This window comes from Salminus brasiliensis, chromosome 3, assembly GCF_030463535.1.
Source record: "Salminus brasiliensis chromosome 3, fSalBra1.hap2, whole genome shotgun sequence".
In the NCBI taxonomy this organism is placed as follows: domain Eukaryota; kingdom Metazoa; phylum Chordata; class Actinopteri; order Characiformes; family Bryconidae; genus Salminus; species Salminus brasiliensis.
The window spans coordinates 36034205-36055043 of NC_132880.1; the positions used below are offsets into that span (position 1 = coordinate 36034205).

Genomic DNA, 20839 nt, shown 5'->3' on the forward strand with positions numbered 1-20839 from the left:
TAAAGGTAAAGAACTGATGATACCATTAGTTGAAGTAAGTGTTCTTCACACTCACACATTTGTAGCACCTTTGTTTTTTAATAGTGTATTCTACCAATCGAGGGGGACCAGGTAGACCAGGAGGTACAGGAGGACGGAAACATGCTAAGATATTATTGGCGAATATGATCTTTCCCTGCTTGTGGTACAAGCTAATAGTCAAATAGCAGCAAGTGTGTTTTAAGTGATATGATGACTCATGCTTAATATGACTGGTCATAACGCAACCTCTTAAAAGGTCAGTGTTTTTTCAGTCTGACTTTAACAGCTGGGGGGGCAAGTGTGTTGTGTTCTAGGCAGGTAGTTTACACAATGCTGTAAATTTGTGGGGTAAAAACTTTTTAGCTGCATTCGCCTTGTATCTCCATTGCAAATCAAAAGAAGTGGAAAACTGCTTTTATTGCCAAGCTATTCCTTTAAGCCCTTTTCCACCAATCAAATCCACTCCACTCAGTTTCTTGCTGGCAGCTGAAATCCAAACACATCAGTTGGAAGTAAAGACTCCCCCACGTCCAGCAGTCAGCCAGAGGCCAACATATGCTGCATGCATGAAAGTCACACGAAAGGTCAGAAAGAACACCAAGACCACCATCACTGCACTGGTGTTGTTTTCCTGGGCTGTAAGATAATCCCCTTGACTGACAGAGATATTGCTGATACGTTGCAGCTAGTGGGTCTCTGTGAAAAAGCCTTGATGTTTCTGAATAATTTAAGTCTGTTGCAGATGGCCTTAGGTGAAGTCTCATGTCAGTGATGTGATGTGAGGCAAGCACTGCTTTAGTCTTTTCTGTTGCCTTTGCTGATGCGTTATCATTGTGCCCTTTTAACTTTTCTCACAGCCTGAATCAGCAGAAGTTCTTAGAATAACAGAGCCCTCCCAAAAAATTCTTATTGTATTAACCCTCCTTAAATCCAATTATTTATTCAAGACATGCCTGTGGCGTTCGCATGAGAACGTTCCAGCGGATGCGTTCTCAGGAGCTGTCCAGCTGTGCTTTTCCACTAAATCCTCACAAAGTCCCTCTGTGGCCCCACTGTGCAGCCGCTTTGGCCCTGCATACTGTAGGTATTCTCAAGCATACTCGTTGAAAGAGCTCTTCATGTTGGTGGAAAACCATTTGTGGATAGTTCTATGTAGAACCTTTTAGAAAAGTGGTTCTATATATCAGAAAGAATATCATCCACTTTTGTCCACAGAACCCTTTTTTATATCTGTCTGTCTACCTGTCTGTATGTCTGTTATTCTGTGCATCTGTCTATCTACACTATATGGACAAAAGTATAGGGACACTTTTTTGTTCCCTTTTAGTAACTGGAGTTGGAGTAACTGTTTCAACTGTCCAGGGAAGCCTTCTACTAGATTTTGGAGCATTGCAGGGCGGATTTGATTGCATTCAGCGTCAAGAGCGTTAGTGAAGTCTGGATGTTGGATGATCACCACCCCACCAGAGAATGCAGTTTCACAGATCCACAGCTCAATGCTGGGGGGCTGTATACCCCTCTAGTCCTGTTCTATAGGCATACTTCTCCACAGGGACCAGACAAGCTGTGTGTGTGCATTTGCACATCTGTGTCAGTAATGGGTGAAACTTAAAGTAGCTGAATCCTTTCATTAGAAGAGGTGTCCACAAACATTTAATCCTATAGTGTATCCATCTATTTATCTATCTAAAACCAAGCACACTATATGTTGCTATCATGTGCTGACACATGTCCTAGATCTAACACTAACCTTAACCTAGCTTTGAGTGCAAAGGCTGCTGGCATGAACCTGGGGTACCCCCGAGAGGTGCTGTTTTTGCAAATGATGGGTGTGTATGTGTGTGCAGTTGCAGTGCTGTGGGCAGAGGTGCGGAGCGTGGTGCAGTTGGCTGGGGTGAGTGTGCTGGGAGGGCCACAGCTGCAGCTTTCAGTCTGGAAGTGATGCCTCTCCAAACACATTCCTCCTCGAATGGCTTTTCCATTCTCGTATTTTCAATGGCATGAAATGTGCGACTATTTTATTCCCAATGAAAAGAAATCCTTTCCTCTGCTAACCCTGAGGTTGTATATTTGGGAATGAATACGTGTAGGGTCACATTTTTTTCATTAACACTATATTCTACGCCCTGCAGCACATTTAGAATAGCAAACAAATGTACAAACTGCACAGTATAGAGTTTTGATTAGTGCTCATTTTAGATTCACTCAGTCAGGTTAACTTGTTGTTAAAATTGTTACACAGCTTTTCTGAGCTAACTCATTTTTTGTTTAGTTAATTCTAATTACGTCATCAATACAGTTCAAGAGTCTGTGGTGGTTCAGTGGTCTAACTGCCCAATTATCAGATCATAAGTTTGAATCCTGGCAATACTACAGCCCTTCATGGTCAGGAGTTTGTGCTGGCACCTGAGCATAATTGCATATGGGGATTCCTTACCTACAGGTGGAAACAAGAAATGAACAAACTGATGGGAAGGAGGAAACTGACTAAAAGCCAAACAATTTTCAAACCAATGTTCAGCTCAAAAAGCAGCGGCACATTTTACTGTTGTTTTTGAGGAAGCTCAACTTTGTTTTTGTTGACCTGAGATGCAGAAATAAAAAGATCTGAGTTAAATCCACCAAAGAATACATTTTATGTTTGTTGTTGTTGTTTTAAGTTATTTGAAGTATAACTAGTACATATGTGACTTAGAGCATCACATATCGGGCATCAAATTCTCAGATAATGTTTTTTACAATCCTGTTATTTTGCCCCAGAATAAAATGCCTGAAAACCTGATAATCTTTGCTTTTATTGGCCACATATTAGCCTTTGCCCCCAGTTGTTTCCCCAGGTATGGCTTTTGCGAGTCTTACTGGTACAAAAAAAAGGTGGCACTTCAAATGTGTGTTGAGCTCGAGTGTCGTAGTTAGCCGATGTGGTTCAGTTTGTCTTTGAGGGAGCGGATGATGGATAGAAAAGATGGTAAAAGCTAGTGTTAGCTTTTAGCCTAGCATAGATCCCTGCTCTCCTGGCTTTTGCCTCGTCGTGTGCGGAGTTTGAGATGCCCTTCTGTGAACACTGGCACAGGAAAAGTCATGGTCACAAGGCCTGGGTCATGTAGCAACCTGTATTCCTGTAACTAGCGGAGTCTGGTGATGATGCTCTCCAATTTTAATAACATGATATTCTCCTGAATTGGCTGTAGCATTTTACTGTTCTGCCAGCTTTGACTTGGGCTGGGTGTGTGTACATTTTGGGAGTGTAAACATACCGAGGCAAGGCTGTTAGGAAACGGTTTTGGGGTTTTGGAATTTCCCCATTTTCCAGTTCTGTTTTGGATTTGCTGGACTTCCCTTTGAAGGAGGACACAACAGTGTTTAAGGTTCGTCATATGTCTGTTCCGTGTACTGAACTCTCATTATTCAATTATGCCAAGGAAACAGTTTAAAGTTTTTCATTCTAGGGCCTCTTTAATTAATAGGAGCCTGCATATATGGTTGCCTATATTGCTTTTTCTCTAGTTCTTGCTCTTTTTTTATGGCAGTCTTTCTCCCTCACACACATGAACACACACTCAGTTGCACACACTAAGACAAATCTGGTCATATGCCAGCATAGCGCACAGTGGTACTCACACATGGCTTTTAGCAGCCGTTTGAGATGGGATCCAGCTGAGAGGTTGTATGGACCCTGCAGAGATGAAGGGCCAGAGGGGCCAACTCGAGCCCATTCTCTGCCGCTTTAGCGGTGCATTCATCATGCCTCCTAAAGGAAGTGTTTCCACTGCCCACAGAGAGCCTGTTCCATCATGATGTGATGTGATGGCGCATGATGTCATGGTGTTATCATATCAGGGCGCCCATCAGCGTGGCTCTCCCAGAGCAGGCGTGTGGCTCTCTTTTCTGCTGGACGCTGCTGCTTGTGCTAAGCCGCTCCCCGCCTCTAATCTCCCCCCTCTTCCCTTATCTGTTCCATTGCAGGCAAGGACGAGCAGAGCCAAGCAAGTGTCCAGGTAGGGCTGAGTTATTTTTTTATTTTTTTTCATGGCAGACTCAGGAAATTGCACAAGTTATTTGTGCTATAATAGAAGTGTTTGGTCTTTTTTCAATGCGGTTGTCACTCCACATTCCTGGAAGAAGCTGGAAACTGTGATCGCAGATGTTCAGGAGCGCTTTGAAACGTGTTTTGAAACTGGATTAAAGATTACTTTCACTGTTTATCTCACATTACTCTATTGCCTCGATTTGCATGAGTGTCTCTAACTGTCAGCAGGCCCTCTGTTCATGTTCAGGGAACTGTAACAGGAAGCTTTTTAGACTGCTGTTCAAAGAGGCATTTTGTTTATGTCCAGCATGTTATGAGCCATGTGTGAGTGTACACACCAGACCTAGCCCTCTGACCTTCCTGCCACATTTGCATAGGTCCTTGAGTGGTACAATAGGAATTTTGAGCAAGCCTGCTGTTTTAAAAACGAAGACAAATACAAGGTCCCAGTGCTTTGTCGTTGCTGTATTTTAAGGACATTTTCCAAGGCTTCTCACTCCCTTCTACTCTTATATTGGAGAAAAAGTGAGTAAGTGAGCTAGGATGAGTGAAGAGGAAGAGGAGTCTCCCTTCTGAGAGAGAACAAAGCTGTCCATCTCCTCTCCCTCGTCTCCTCCAGCACAAAAGAGCCTGGGCCTCTGCCACTCTCTGGGATGCCAGCCATCTGATTGCTATCTGTCTATTCAGTTTGTGGAGGTGGGGTGCACTCCGCACCCCTCCCAGCCTAAAAATAACTCTGGACAGGGGCTCCATTGAATCCAGCCTAAGCCCTTGGATCGCTGTCAGATCAAACTGGCCTACGTGTGTGTGGGGGTTGCTTATTAAACCACCCGAAAGCCATTTGTTTAGACTCTCTTACTCTCTGAGATATGCGTGGAACTTTGGAGAATTGTGCATGAAATCTGCTTTTGTGCGCCCCCATGTGGCGGCTGTTTTTCAACGCATGAGTGAAAACAACTGCTCTGATTGGTAGGTTGGATGGAATGCAATAGTGTTGCATGACATCACCTAGATGGGCCTCACAGCTAATGTATTTTCAACTCACAAATGTGTGGTTTCATCACCCACAGTCCTTGTGGCTGATATGAAATCTAGAGAATCCTGTGACGAGAGTGGAAAGTGGACCTGTGAGATATCTGTGGTCTAGGTGATCAGCCAAGATAACCTTTTTATACTGTTTTATAAATACTCAAAATTGGTGTGAACAGTGTCTTAGATACTGCTTATTTTTAGGTACACTTACCATAATGATGCACTTTGGAAGAATACAAGGCCATTGTACTCACTCTACCAATCAGCTGAAAGGGACAACCCTGGGACTGATATTATTTGGATGGTGGATTATTCTTAGTGCCAATAATGGCAGTATGCTAGTATGTGCTGGTTTTTAAGTTAAGAGTGCTCCAACATCCAAAAATATGCAGCCAGAAATGGGTCTGTGATTAGAAACTGAAGATCTAGAACACTGGTATGACTGGAATGGACTGTGAATGGGAAAAACAAGACGTACCGTTTATAACTGTACACTTATGAGGTCTCCCAGCAAGTAATACAGTGCTAAAGTGTGCCACTGTTAACAAATGAACAAGCTTAACAATGCATCCAATGCATCCAAACACCCAAATAATCTCTCTCTCTGTCTCTTTTTTTTTTGCAGTAAGCTGTGTGTGGCCGATGTGGGCGGCTCCTCAGTGTGATGTGTAATGGCTCCTGCGCTGAGTGCTCTCTGGGGGTCAGGGGTTGCAGGGTCAGAGGTCGGAGGGGCAGCAGCGTTGGCTAATGGAGAGCTGTTTGTAGTGGGCACTCTCACAGCTCTCTCCGCCCTCCTCATCCTCACTCTGCTGCTGCTGCTGCTTTGTGCCAGCTGCCAAGGGTGAGTACCAGCACATCCTGGTCTCTTATCATCTTCAGCTGTTGCTGCTGCTGTAGTGATATATACTAAGATCACCTCTGCCCACAGCACTGCAACTGCACACACATACACACCCATCATTTGCAAAAACAGCATCTCTCGGGGGTACCCCTGGTTCGTGCCAGCAGCCTTTGCACTCAAAGCTAGGTTAAGGTTAGTGTTAGATCTAGGACATGTGTCGGCTTTTTACTTGCTTATCAATTAAAGTTTTTTTATGAGTACTGGTGAAGAATTCCCATGAGGTTATTAGTCACCAGCATAAAATATACAGAAAGCTTTTCAAACATTAGAATTTTCTTTTTAAACATAGCATGTTTCTTTATAAAACAAACTATTAAGATATATGAACGTATTAGAATTATGAACATTTTATACAGTACACTTTAATGCCATGTATTATTTTCTGCATAGAGTTGGTACACTATCAAAGTTGTAATTATTCTTTGGACTGAGGCATTCATGTAAGAATTCCCATTGCTTCAACATGCTTGTTATAATTTCTGTATAAGTAATGTGTCCCGAACGCTGCAGTCTGAATGCACTGCAGACAGTTCACAGTATAAATGTGTGTATAAATAATGTATATTTTCAAATTGGTTCCATCTCAAGTTCCATCTCAGTCTTTAACGTGAGACTTAATTAATTATCCATGTGTTGGGAAAACTATAGCTATAGGTTCAAATTCCTCATTGGCAACAAAGCAGCAGAGTTAATCAAAATCTTTCTAGTAATGGCCCTTCTCTTTTTTTCTCCAGGCAGAAGAAAGCTACCCGGCTCCCTGGAGACCATGAGAACCTGATGAATGGGGTATGTTGGCGGGAAGTTTCCTGTGTAAAGGCATTCTGCATTTCAGACCTTTTCTCTGCATGACTGAAGCTCAAAGCGGAACCCATGTTGGGTCGTTATGAAGAGGTTTTCCTGAAAGGTGTTTTTAGATTACTTTAATATTAGTTGTTTTGTGTTTGGAGAGTTGGCCTGAGAAAGCCCACGCTTGGCATTAGGCATGGTGCCAGTAGGTTCATCTGCTGTAGAGAGTCCTATTCTATTGGCAGTTCTACTCTCCAGGGCCTAGACAAGCTGTGTGTGTGCAAATTTATATGAGCTGAATGCATTCATTAGAACTAACCAATCACAATATTTGCTTACTGTGTGCTGGGAGCATCTTGACCAGTCACACTTCCAGATTCCAGAGTGTGTCTGTGGGTGTTTGGATGAATGAAGGGATTGGCGCAATCCAAGAAAAATTAATTATTTTGGTCAGCATAATGTAGCTAATCTTCAAATCACATTACTGGTCCGGTGTGTTTTCAGTACTTTGCACAGTGCAATATGTAGCAATATGACCGCAATGCTGGTGTTTTGTCCATATTGTGCAGCCATAGGGTGGAGATTAAGGCCGACTGAAGGGGCTTTGTGGAGCTCTCGGTTAGTGGGTGGAAAGCATGAAGCGGGCAGACTCAGGTCTTTGTCTGGCCAGAGGAGATGGAGCAGCTCTTTGGTTGTGGCCTCTGCAGGGAGGCCGAGTCTGCTGGGAAATTATCATGTGAGACAAAAGGTCATGAGTTCAGCGTTGTTTGGAAGCAGAGAGCATCTATGAAAATCGCATTTGACTTGTCATGTGATGAATGCCGCTGCATATTGGAACTGAAGGCTGTGCAGAGGCGTACACACAGACGAACAGATACATTCATACACACACACACACACACACACACACACACACACTCTTACCCAGCTGTGGGAAAGTATCACAGCTCCTTTGCTGGCTATAACAGTCAGTAGGTGAAGAGAGGGAGGTGTATATCTGCCAGTTAGTTCTCATGGCTTGTTGACTGGCAGTGCAGGCTGCTGCTGCTACTGCTGCTGTTGTGGTGCTTTGTATGAATTATGAGCTCATCTCACTGCCAGATGAGGTAAGGTCGTTACCCCTCGTACCAACTGATTTCGGTCAGTTTTGCATGTGAAAATAGAAGAAAGGCATTTCACATGCATTAAACAGGAAGTGAACCCTCTCACCCTTCTAGTCCTGTGCTCTGACCACTGGTTGCCTGTCTATTTAGCCGCCAGCCCCTCTATCCGTATCCAATTTTGTCTTACATTATTAAAAATAAATCTGATTCAATTACTAAGAAGTTTGTTCATGAGAAAAGTCCAAACAAGTCTTTATGATGTGTTTTATGCTCTTATAACTATGGATTCCTTTGCATTTGTAAATCAATCATTAATCATTAATTCCAAAGAAGAAAATTATGGTGAATGAATCTTTCTGAAACCTGCATAAGGGTTTTTAAAAGGAAAGAACAGCTGGTAAATAAGGCCCATTGTTTGTAATAGAGATACACTATACAGAAGTCTTTGGAAGTATTGGGACACACCTCTTAATCATTCAATTCAGGTGTTTCATTCAGTCCCATGTTAGCCACAGGTGTATAAAATCCAGCACCTAGCCATGCAGTCTGCCTTTACAAAGAATGGGTGGTTCTAAAGAGCTCACTGAATTCCAGTGTGATGCTGTAATAGGATGCCACTGTTGCAGCAAGTCAGATTGTGAAATTTATTCCCTCCTCGGTATTCCATGATCGGTATTATTGAAAATTCTCTTTAGGAACCACATCAACTCAGCCACAAAGGGGCTGACCATGTATAGTTACAGAGTGTCGTTGCAGAGTGCTGAGGAGCATAGTGCACATAAGTCACTGTGCTCTGCTGAGTCAAAACCCGCTGCAAAAAGAAACCAACTCCAAATGAATGCTCATGGATTTGGAATGGGATGTCTTATAGGTCCTGCAGGTATAATGTGTAGGTGTCCCAATACTTTTGTCAATACGTATGAGTGTGAGGAACCTTGGTCTAAAGGTCTAAAGACATCAGACTCAGACTTCTGATTTTACCAATTTAAAAGTTCTTCTCTCTCACACATCTCTATTATAAACATGGTTCTTCTATGGCATCGCTGAAAAAACCCTTTGGAGCTCCTTTATTCTTAAGAGTGTATCTCCGTCTCGTTTTCTGTATGGATTATGTATAGATTAGGATGTAAGAAGCGCTAGGTGAGTAAAGAGCTGTGACAGTGCAATGTGAAGTGAGTGTAGGGATGGCAGAACAGCTTTTGGCAAGAATCTGACATAATCTCTCTCTAATCACACGCTGTCATACAAAGCCTAGGGAAAGCGGAAAGCTTTTTCGTTGTGATGAATATCTAGAGGGCAACCTTTACACAATAATGTATACCTCGTCAGGGAAAATACTGAGGGGATGCTCAGTTAAATGGCAGTGTCTGTCATGCGCTGACAGGTTAAATGGGGTCTTTGTCTTTCCTTTACAAGCGGAGAGCCTCTTTGCTTTAACCTCCTGTCTCTGTAGGACTTTATCACCCTGGTAACAGTGTACATCATAAAGCTGCCATAAGGTGGTGCCATAGAGTCACTTTCTTGCCTTTCCATGGTTCAAAAGCATTGACATAATGCTCCATCCATTTGCCTTTTGTCTTTTCGCAGTTTAAGCAGACTGACTTTATTAATTGGAGCTGTACCGTCTCTTTGCAGGTGTCAGAAAAGGAGACATGTAGCCAATCAGCAGATACAGGCAGCCATGGCACTGACCTGGTGGCCAGTAGCTCACACAATGGGCCTCTTACAAGTGGTACAGGTAAAAGCAATCACTGTGTTAAAGTGTTTCAAGTTTGAGTTTATGGTTTATATGCATGCACCACCTTCTAACACACATACAGAAATCTAAAAGCAAAATAATAATACAAAAAAACAAACATATAAAGCTATGTCTGTGTAGCCAAACATGGAGCTTATAACAATACATTTTCCATTGTTTTCTATATATTTCATAATAATGATCATACTATAAGTAAAACAGGTAATAATCCGTATAATGTGAATGGATGTGAATGTTAATGGGTAAAAACATGAGACACACTGCAACTGTCTTAGAGTGTTGAGAATTTTTATGGTGATTTTCACATTATTTATTAGCTGTCACCCTCCCTGTGCTTGTAGCATTGTGTGATAAGGAGAGTCCTTGCTATGTTTGGAATTGGAATTGGAAATGCTACCTTTACTGTTAGATGCACCTGGTAGCTTCTGATTGAGTACACACAAACACTAAGAATAGAATTCAGATTGCTGTGGTTTAAAAAATAGAAAATAGACCTGAGAATGAAGTACCCTCACTCAGCTCTATACACAGGAACAATTACTACTGGATGGGGCCTTTCTTTACCTAAAACAGCTTTAATTCTTCATGACATGGAGGCTACAAGATGTTGAACGCATTCCTTTGGCCATGAAGGGAAGAACATGGTCAACAACAATACTCAAATAGGCTTTGGCACGAAAGCGAGGATCGATTGGTATTAACAGCCCCAAAGTGTGCCAAACATTCCCCACACTATTACACCACCTCCACCAGCCTGGACTGTTAACATAAAGCAGGTTGGGTCCATGAATTCATGCTTTTGGACCAGATTGTGCTACCATCCGTGTGCTTTGGCAGAAATTGAGATTTAGACCAAGCCACGTTTTTACAGTCTTCAGTTGTCCAGATTTGGTGAGCCTTTGCCCACTGCAGGCCCAGCTTTCAGCTCTTGGCTGATAGAAGTGGAACCTGATGGGGTTATTTGAGTTACTGTTGGTTTCTAGTCAAAAAGTCTGGCCAATGTCTGTTAATCTCTCTCATCAAAAAGGTCCACATATCTGACTCTTACTTGATTACATCATTATGAGTGAACTCTGGAGATTGTCATGCTGAAAATCCAGAAGATCAGCAGTCATGCTATGACGTGAACATTGTCTGAAACCCTTGGCCAGTATCTGCTGCTACATAATTGATTGATTAGTTATTGCATGAATGAGTAGGTGTACAGGTGTGCGTATATTCCGATTATATGTGTAAAAGACTGTCCTCCTCTCTCTCTCTGTCCATCTCTGGCTACAGTGCTCACAGACACCATGGACACAAGCCCCCATCCATCAGAGGAGATGCTGTCCAGCCAGTCAGAGCTGCGCTCCTCTAAGTGTCCTCAGGACCGTGAGTTACCCAGCATCCCGCCCAGCGGTGCCCTGCAAGACGGCCCCGGAGCTTCCGGTGATGGCACATATGAAGTGGTGAAGAACACGGCCCCACGGGACCTCAGTGTGGAGGACTCCCTGTACGAGACTGTCAAAGAGCTGAAGAACGGGGGCCTGCACAACGGTACGCTGAGCCCTGAGGAGCCTCCTGCACCACTTCTGAACGGCCGCCTCAGCCCCAGTCCTGGCACTCCAGAGCACAGCCCGCTGCCCAACGGCGCAGAGTATGCCTCCATCGACCTCAACAAGAAGAGCCGCTACAGTGCGGACATAGAGGCTCGGCGCTCGGCTGCCAGCATGACCCCAGCAGAGCCGGAGGAGGACGAGAAACCCCCACCAATACCGGACAAAGCACTGGACGAGAATGACAACCAGCAGATCAATGGACTCCAGAATGGACAGGTGAGGAAAGAAAGAGGGACATGCAATAACCAGGAAGTCTTTAAGTCTGTATAATATAGAGTAGTGGATAACACCATTGTCCTTCACCTGTCAAACTGAGGTTCAATTCACCACATGGGCAAGAACACCAAGAGTAGATAGTGAGACACTGAGTACTTAAGCTAAACTCTTAATTTTTGGAATGTAATTCCAAATATTTTATTAAAATATGTCAGATTTTGGAGCATTTCTATTGGTCCATTTATCAGTAAAGAACAATTGCCAGATACATGTTATGTCCAAAAGTGAAAAACAGCAAAAATGGAGACAGAAGGTTTTTGCAAGACACCAAATATGCTGTACTGTACCACCCTGTGGCCTCTTCAGACCTTCTAGGTCTTGCATTTTTGGGTTCCTCTCTGTTTGCTGCAGCCATCGTTCAAAATTCTGTTTGTGCAACAAGTGATGTTCTCTCTAATGGTGCAGTGAAACACCATCAAAGCTATATTGCTCCCCACACTCCATGCAGTGTATAGCTCTTATTACTAATTGCTGCAACCTTAGGATCAAACACACTGAGGTGCTCCATCAAAGCGAATGAAGAGTGTGGTTCTCACCATGAAATCTAAGGCAGTACTTGAAGACTCTTAGAAATAAAGGTGCTTTAAATGGTTCTTTGAGTGATGCCACAGGAGAAATAATTTTATAATGTAGATGTGTGAGAAAGAGGAACCTTTAAATTGGTGAAGAACCTTTACATCAAGTTCCTTTCTGAAACCACAAGTGGTTCCTCTATGGCATTGCTCAGAGAGTCATTTGAGGCACCATTATTTTATTATTGGAGAGTAAGGGTCTCCTAGGTTGACTCCCTGTTGCTCATTTGCAGCGGTGAGCGCTAAAGTTAGATGCAGGAGAGAACAATAGCGGGCGACTCCAGCTTAATTATGATCTTTTAAGGTGGCGTGCTCTGGGTGGCTGCACTGCGAGCACGGCCGCAGCATACAAATGAAGCCATCTGTGGAGGAGCGTGGACAGCTCCTACTGCGCATCGCTCCCACTGTGAGCTCCACATGACACATTCACTTCACACACACACACACACACACACCGCATTCGCTACTGGCACCAGAGCAGCACGGCTCTTTTCTTTGTCTCCCTCTCATACTCGCTGTTCTCTTTGTCTTCGCACCTCCAGCCAATTAGCTAGTAAGTAATGAAGGTTCGGAGTGTATGGCAGCCAGGTTTGCCCGCCAAATGCTTTGCAGGGGCACCTGCATCCCCCCCCCCATGTGTAATGTAAAGTAACGTCAGCACTTTTTATGGTGCCTCCCACTCGTGGTTTTTACCTCCCCCAACACCCATATGGCCTGGGCTTGGTTTAGGGTCAACCCCAACTGCTTCATATGCACCTCAGCTCTGCATGAGTGTGTGTGTGTGTACTGAGCAGTGGTGATTTGTCTTATCAGTCACACCGTGCATGTTTGTGTGTTCGGTATGTATTAATCTCGCATAGCCAGATGCTGTCCAGCTCATTTGGAGCTGTACCGCATCTGTGATTCCTTATACCTGTTAATGGCCTGGCTCGCTCCCTTTGTTTGTTTTGTATATTACAAGTACTCTTGCTTGAACTGCATAATGCTGCGATATTCAACTCATATTTGTGTATAATCCTGTAAGATTACTCTACCGTCTCTCTTTGGTATCCTTCAGCTTGTCAACAAATGCACATGTAGATCAAGTGTAGATCATCAGATTATCTGCATAATTATTATGTTATAGTGGTCCAAATCTAGTTTTTCTCTAGAATTGACATTTTTATGAAATAGTCATATAATTACTATCTATGCTTGCCTCTAATATAAATCTGAAGAGTTGTCAATACTTAAATTCTACACAGGTGTAACACTGTGTAGTGGACCTCGAGGTTCATTTATAGGAAAGCAAAATATCACACACTGCCCCCCATATATATATATATATTAGTTTAGAATTATTGTGTAAAGTGGTTACATAAAGAACTTGAATGGCTCAAATTATCAGCAGACAGACAGAGATTATTATCTGCCAGAAAGAATAAATAATGTGCAGACGGTACATGTACAGAGCAGAAGAATGAATGGTATGTCAGACTCTGTCCTTGCCACTCAACTAGTACAGGGTCTTTGTTCGCAACAATGTAGAGCTGCTGTATTTCAAGCAAAGCTCTACTGTAAACTAACAGCTTCAAAATAATTTTAATGCTGCACTGACTTATAATAGGGAGAAGGGAGTCTCCGTCATTGCCACTCTGGGATCGCAATGCTGCTAACTGCATTTTGTAATTTTGCTGGAGCAGCTCCAGATCTCTTGCTTGAACTGCATAATGCTGCGATATTCAACTCATATTTTGTGTAAAGTCCTATAAGATTACTCTACCGCCTCAGTCCACATGCTTCTTTCACTTTCAGTAACAGGTCTGTATCTCTCAGCTTGTAGTGTATACTCCACAACTGTAAGGGGGCGCCCAGGAGCAAAAATACCAATTCAAAACCATATATGTTTCACTTTTTGACATAATTAGAATTTGGTAGTTGTGTCAACATTTCATGACAAATGGCTCAGTTAAAAAATGCTCCAAAATGACTTAAGTTAAAGGAATAATTTTTTTTTACATCGACTTCCAAATGTTTTTTTTCTTCTTTTTTTCCTCTTTTTTGTGTCAGATATTTACACTTCTAATGATCATGTTGCCTATTATTTTTATAGTAGTTAGTGAGTAGTGTACAGCATCAGCATACTCTGGTAGACACTATGCCTTAACCAAGTACATTCATGCCAGTCATAGCAACACAGGACATACTGTAAATAAACAGAATAAGGGAATGATTAATTAGGAGTAAAACAGGTACGAACATAAATTATTCAGCCACCCCAGAGAGGTGGGCATGTGGCTGACTGGGAGTCTACTCTTGTCAGCGGTGTGTGTGAAGTTGCTAACACATGCACTACAGTAAGCTGTGTGTGTGTGTGTGTGTGTGTGTGTGTGTGTGTGTGTGTGTGTGTGCGGATGTTGAGCGCTGGAGGTTCCAGCTGCCCACTGTCTGCTTGACAGCTCACCTTATTGATGAATGAGACGCCGGAGTGTGTCTGTGTTTGCATGAGAGGCCCTGTCAGGTAGCTGCGGGACACACACATACACAGTCACAGCATGTGCACTACAATGCACGCATGTTCACACACACACACACACACACATACATACACACACACACATACACACACACACACACACACACACAGGGTAACATGTTTACATTAAGTTCATAACTGTGTTCCGTTATGTATGCCTGTATATGAGATGTGTACGGTGGTGTGGTTTGCCAGTTGGAGAACATTTTAATGAGGTTCTGCTCAACAGGTAGTCGACACTGAGAAGGAAGTCTCTATTTTGTTTTCTGAAAAGACAGATATCAAGTGTGACCTAGTGAAAATCTTCAGGAACTCTCATACTAGCTGGGCATTAGATACTCTCACCAGTCTAATTTCCCATTCCCTTTATTGTTAAATGAATTAATATTACTCATTTAATTAGTTAATCTAAGTAAAATACTTGCTAATGTCTAGGAATAGAATACTGTAGATAGTAATAGAAACAGCTGGTTATATGTGATCAGACACTAGCCAATTACTTATCTGGGAAGTTAACATGACCAACCCTTGGGCAGTGACAGTACTTGCAGATCCTGCTCACAGGAAATCAGAAATTGCCTTGAAATTACTATGAAACTAACATCTGTGTTATGCGGTTCATGAGAGTATGAGCCATTCAAAGGGTTAAATCAGAAATGGAGTGAGTTTGTGAGCTGATGAGGACGACAGGTTGCATGCTGCGGTGTAGAGCGGAGCCAGGAGCCCCTCTATCATCCTGCTGCTGCTGTGATGGACTGAGGGTGGCACTTGAAGATAAATTGTTCGTGTCAGCATGTCAACGCTGCAGTGTGTTGCTAAAGGGAAAGGCTTTCAGCGTCAAAGAAGACCTCGCTCTCCTTGAGGATTTGAGTATGCATTCATATCAGTGTGAAATTAGGGGCTTCTCTTCATTAGCTGACGCGATTGAACGCAGCATTCCAGGCCGTGGCCCCTCAGCAAGTGCCCTCCATCAGCAGCCTGTCATTCTTAATGTCCTGTGTGTCATCACTCTCTCGTACGCCCCTTTGACACAGCCAGGCACTGGCTTTTGAGCCATGCCTACGAACGCACACTTTTTATGCTAGTAAATCAATTGAACAAGCACTTTAATTAATACAGTAGGCTGGACGGAGTGAATTAGGGGATAAGCTGCGCTGTTAAAGGAGTTTGTTGGTGAAACTGTCTTGGTGGAGCCACACCAGTGGGCTCAAAGGCTATTAAATTAATTGCTCCGCTAATTAAACCAGTATCAAAGCACATCTCTGAGCCTGTGCACTCTGACTAATTTGTATCTCTGCAAACACACTTTCAAGTTCACAGAGGCGACGCAGACTTAATCTCAGAAACGACCTCTTCACCACTTCTTCATACAAATCGAATTTAGCATTTTCGTATCAGGCCCGCGCAGTTAACATTAATCTCGGCACATTTACAGCCAAGTAGACTTTAACTTTGCGCTTCCTGATGGGGCCATCACTGCCTCAAAGATTGATATTGCTCCTGGGCAACCAAGGTGTTCATTATTGATTAACTATAGGACTTAGTTTCCTAATGAACTCACAAATCAGTACCCCTTATTAATAATACACAACATAACTGTTGCCAAAAATTAGAGTTTAATATTTGATATTTTACAATTTACAATAATATTTGATATTACAAATTATATGGCAGTTAGTCTTTATCTTAAAATCTGATTGGTTGAGAATCTTTCTAATCTTGCTGACATTTGTGATAACAGCACGGCTTTTTCACACTAAAACTGTATCACTCCGCTGATGTATTGACAACAGTTAAGAAGGCTAAGCTGAACCAAAGTCTGTATAAAAAAAACTGCTCACCTGGCGGCTATCTTTGCAATGCCACTATGCTGTCATTTCCTGTAACACAAGACCAGGCACCATCTTTATGAATGAGGAGATACCAAAATACTGGAAATTGACATTGACAATTATTGAAACATAATTTAATTCACTGATAAAATCTGACTAAAACCTCAAAAACCATGAATAGTTTGGGATGTTCGGCTGCCACAAAGCAAATTACAGAATCAGTAATAAGTAAAAAGACAAGAAATCAACAACATAAAAAGTCATGAAAAGGCGACAATGGCAAGGAAAAACTCCCTCCGAGGAAGAGACCTTGGGAGGAAACAAGACTGACAAGGGGGGGACCAGACCCATCCTCCTCTGATCAGAACTATTTATAAATTATTGATAAAAGTCACTGAACCACCGCATAAGACTGTTCTACTGCTTAGGTGTGCATAAATAATCATATCATAATATAATAATCATAATATAGCTTAACATAATGTAACTTCATATTATCAAAGTAGTGATAAATTACGTGTAAAATTAATCTGGCAGTTGTTCTTTTTACCTTGTGTCAAATTTTCATGACGAATTTCCATGAATGGGCAGGGTCATGGATCAAAAATGATCTCTATATCTAGCTGGTAGCTATCTCTAGTAGCTCTGTCAACGCAAAGTCTTGACATTCTGAGTGAATAATTAAGCACTTTTATAAGATGTTATGCATAAGAGTGCTAAATGCTGTACATTTAAATGTAAAATGCTTAAAATGGCTTGGAATAAAATCATTTTACCCTGACTCCCAGTAAAGTAAAAGTTTTTTTCCCTTCTCCTGTAAAGCTATATTGGAACAAAGTTGCTGCGGGATGGCAACAAAATGTGACATTACATTTCACTAAACACATTTTGTAATCGCACTTGGCTCATTAAAATGAGCAGTGAAAGTCAGAGAGTGTGAAAAGTGTGAATTATACTCTCTTCACATTAATCTTCATATTTTTGGATTTTATGTGTAAATGTAATTCATCTTTATTCTGTTAAATGTAATTATGTATATATATGTGATTACATTAAAACAGTTGTATAATGTAAATTGAGTAAATATAACCTATAGGCTATAGGGTTATACACGGTTAAAATTGCACAGTTGAAGCTCATGTTTTACTGTGTTACAGTTACACTCCCCATTGTCGAGTCCTCCAGAACCACAGAACGGTGTCACTCCAGCTGTGGAGGTAAGATTCTTTCTCAGCAGACTTGTTTTGCATTTGAGATTCTTCGGTGACTAAGATGAAACTAATTCACAAGAAAGTCTGTGTAGTTTTAAGGAATTCAATTAGAGGGAGAACACCAAAGAAATGATCTCCTGTACCTTCTTGCCTGCAGTTATCGGCTGTGTACTCCACGGTAGTAAAGCCGACGGTGGAGGAAAAGGAACACGACTACAGCAGCATTGGAGAACTTAGGGGACTGATGCCAGAGTCGACTTCCAGCGACCTGTATGCGACCGTGCGGGATGTGTTCCCATCGCCTCCTAGCGAGCAGCCCCAAGTGGAGTCCATGGAGAACCAAGACCCTGGATACGAGACCATTAAGATCCCAAAGACTGTGGAGGAGGGCCAGCAGGGGAACGGGGAAGTGGAGCCTGACTATGAGACCGTTGGAGAGCTGGGCCTAAACAGGGAGACTTCCCGCCTCTGACTGACCCACAGAGTGGGTCTGCAAATGCCTATGGACTTGTGCAGCACTGCATCAGCAGCTTATCTGAGTGATATTTAGGAATGAGGTGCTGACTCATACCAACTCAGTTTGGCACTATCTACTCTACTAGCATGACAACACACCGCAAAGTCTTCTGGCATGGTGCCACATTTGTTATTTTCACTGTGCCACAGGAAAAAGTGATGCACTGCATCGAATCGATTCAGTTTCCACAGGAATTTACCTGATTTTAATGGAGTTGATGTAAGTGGAAACGATCAAGAGAATTCAGTGCATGACTTTGTTCATTGTGCAATTGTAAGCTGTTTGACTTCCAGATGTGCCGTGGCACTTATTTACTTTTAAAAGACACGTCCTCTCATTATAACCTCTGTGGTTATCATTTTTGAGGATATTTATGAATATAAAATGAAGTTGTTGTTTTTGTTGTTTTTTTTCTGGTGCCACACTCCTAAAGAATAATAGGGTATGAAGCTTATGTGAATACTCTGGGTACCGCAAATGGAGGTGGCACCGCAGTGCTCTCGCTATGATGTTTTATTCATGCATTGTGTACAAGTAAGTGCGCTCTGCTGGAGGTGGACTTTGCTGGGAGCCGTGTTGTGCCGCTGAGCGAGGTGCAGGGCTAACAGACGGCCACCGTGCCCTTGGCTCACCCCCGAGAGCAGGCACACGCAGCGGGCAACGCAGCCGCACAAGCAAAACAGCATCCGCTTCACTCATTCACCGCTTCGGGAATCAAAGAGATCAAGCGGCATGTAAAAATGCAGAGCACATATCGGAAAAGAAAAACAAAAAATAAATCTTCCATGGTTGTGCAGTTTCTCAGACACAACCAGTGTCGATTCCATGGAGTTCACGGTGCAGATCAAATCACCTCTTATGGTACATGTAGTCCTGCTACACTTCTGCATCAGGCTGATAATCATAAGAATGATAATCATGGTAAAACCATATCTATTACTGACGTTCTAAACTTCTGCAGGCTCTTCATAAATTATTGGTGATCATTTGTTGAGTACATTTTGAAATTGCGCTCAAAGTAACTGTTTAATGTGTGTTGTGTGTCCAATTGAATTGTTTATTAATGCCGCAGTATTGGCTGAGCGTATCAAATCCTTTCTTTCGAGACCATTGGGTTTCCTGTAGTTGGTACACAGTCACAATGTAGTAAAGCACAAAAGAAGCTCCATGGTACTGTCACGTAGCGCATGCCTCATGTACACAAATCAAATATGAAGCGCTTTTTCTCATGAGAGCCAGTTTAATCCAAAAAAGACGCCGCACACAGACACTGCATGTTATTTACATGCCAATCGAGATTGTAAATACTTATAACTTTATTGATCAATTTAACATATAGTATGTTTTTTACATTTTATTACTTTGCCCTCCCTTAATGAAAGTTTTAGTGTGTTTATATAGTTTGCTTTCTGATGGCTTATAAAGCACAGAAGCTTGAGTGTTGTTTTTGGGTGCGCTGTGGTTGTCCGAAGGAAATTCTGCAAGTTTTGTGTTCATGTAAAAAAACAAACAAACAAAAAAGAAAGGACGACTCCTAGAGCCACTGCTTGGCTGTTACTCTGTAAGAGATCAATGCTTGAAGTGTGGTTTGCAGATATGGGTGACTATAGCTTGAGTCCCTTTGGTGAAAATTCAACGTTGTCTGTGTTGATTCTGCGATAATGGTACATTTTCTTGGTACAAGTTCTGTATTGTGAGGGTACTTTGATTATTTAATATCATACAACATTGGTATCTTTTGATTTTACTTCGGAGTGAATTCAGTGTATTTTATTTGTAAATAAATATGATTGCATTTGTTTATATGATCATACTCTTTTTAAAGTGTCACTTGCCAAATTAAATACTGCAGTTTTGCTGGACTAATAACATAGTTTTTGCATCATTTTTTGTTACAACCACATCCACAGCATCACCAAAAATAATGAATGAATTGGAAAAGGCTGTATTCCATATAAAGATAATTAACCCCATGTCCTTTAATTCCTATATACAATACAGTTTTAGGCACCAAAGCATTTTATATGAAACCAATTACATCAGCAATATGATATAATAAGAGGGGTTTTCCCTCCAGCTCCAGCTCACATTAAAACAGATTCAAGTAAACAAAAATGCAGTTAAAAGTAACAGAAATGTCTATTTCTGTAGAAATCTTAGTTTGAAGAATTAAGCTTAATTCCAGATTTCTCCTGGACGCCCCCCCCCCCCCTCCAGACAACATGTGGATATGCTCCATTCCCTCAGCAGCTCACCTGATTTAACATCATTAAGCACTGATTTACCACACCAGGTGTTCGATGATCACTATAAATAATACTAGACTGCATTTGGGAATGCTTTATTAAATATGGTGATGTAAAACCACTATTTTATGTATGAATGTTTTTGTATTTATATATATATATATATATATATATGTGTATATAAATATGTGTTTATATATATATATATATATATATATATATATATATATATATATATATATATGTGTGTGTTTTACTGAACAAATAAACACTTACATTTTGGGGTGCTGAAATCCTTTGCACAGTACTGTATAGAATGGTGGTAATGTCAGATCATAGAAAACAACTAGGATTAAACTTAGTGCTGGACTACACAGCATTGCATATAACAATGTTCCATTAAAACAAAGGTACAGTCCACAACTAGTATTAATCCCTTT

At 41.8% G+C, this 20839-nt stretch overlaps 1 protein-coding gene across 4 annotated transcripts in view; it reads left to right on the top strand.

Annotated features, from left to right (window-relative positions):
• The window catches only part of pag1 (phosphoprotein membrane anchor with glycosphingolipid microdomains 1), a 56080-nt gene extending 36058 nt beyond the window's left edge, over nucleotides 1-20022 (top strand). For 2 of the 4 annotated variants that reach the window (XM_072676001.1, XM_072676002.1), the window contains exons 2-7: nucleotides 5709-5924; nucleotides 6719-6770; nucleotides 9509-9611; nucleotides 10911-11446; nucleotides 17583-17642; nucleotides 17794-20022. In XM_072676001.1, the coding sequence (XP_072532102.1) occupies nucleotides 5755-5924; nucleotides 6719-6770; nucleotides 9509-9611; nucleotides 10911-11446; nucleotides 17583-17642; nucleotides 17794-18108 (1236 nt within the window). In that variant the 5' untranslated portion in view covers nucleotides 5709-5754 and the 3' untranslated portion in view covers nucleotides 18109-20022. Of the gene's footprint in view, nucleotides 1-3987; nucleotides 4020-5708; nucleotides 5925-6718; nucleotides 6771-9508; nucleotides 9612-10910; nucleotides 11447-17582; nucleotides 17643-17793 lie in introns of all 4 variants that reach the window. The other 2 variants (XM_072676000.1, XM_072676003.1) reach the window with 2 other exon arrangements.
• Nucleotides 20023-20839: the final 817 nt, after the last annotated feature.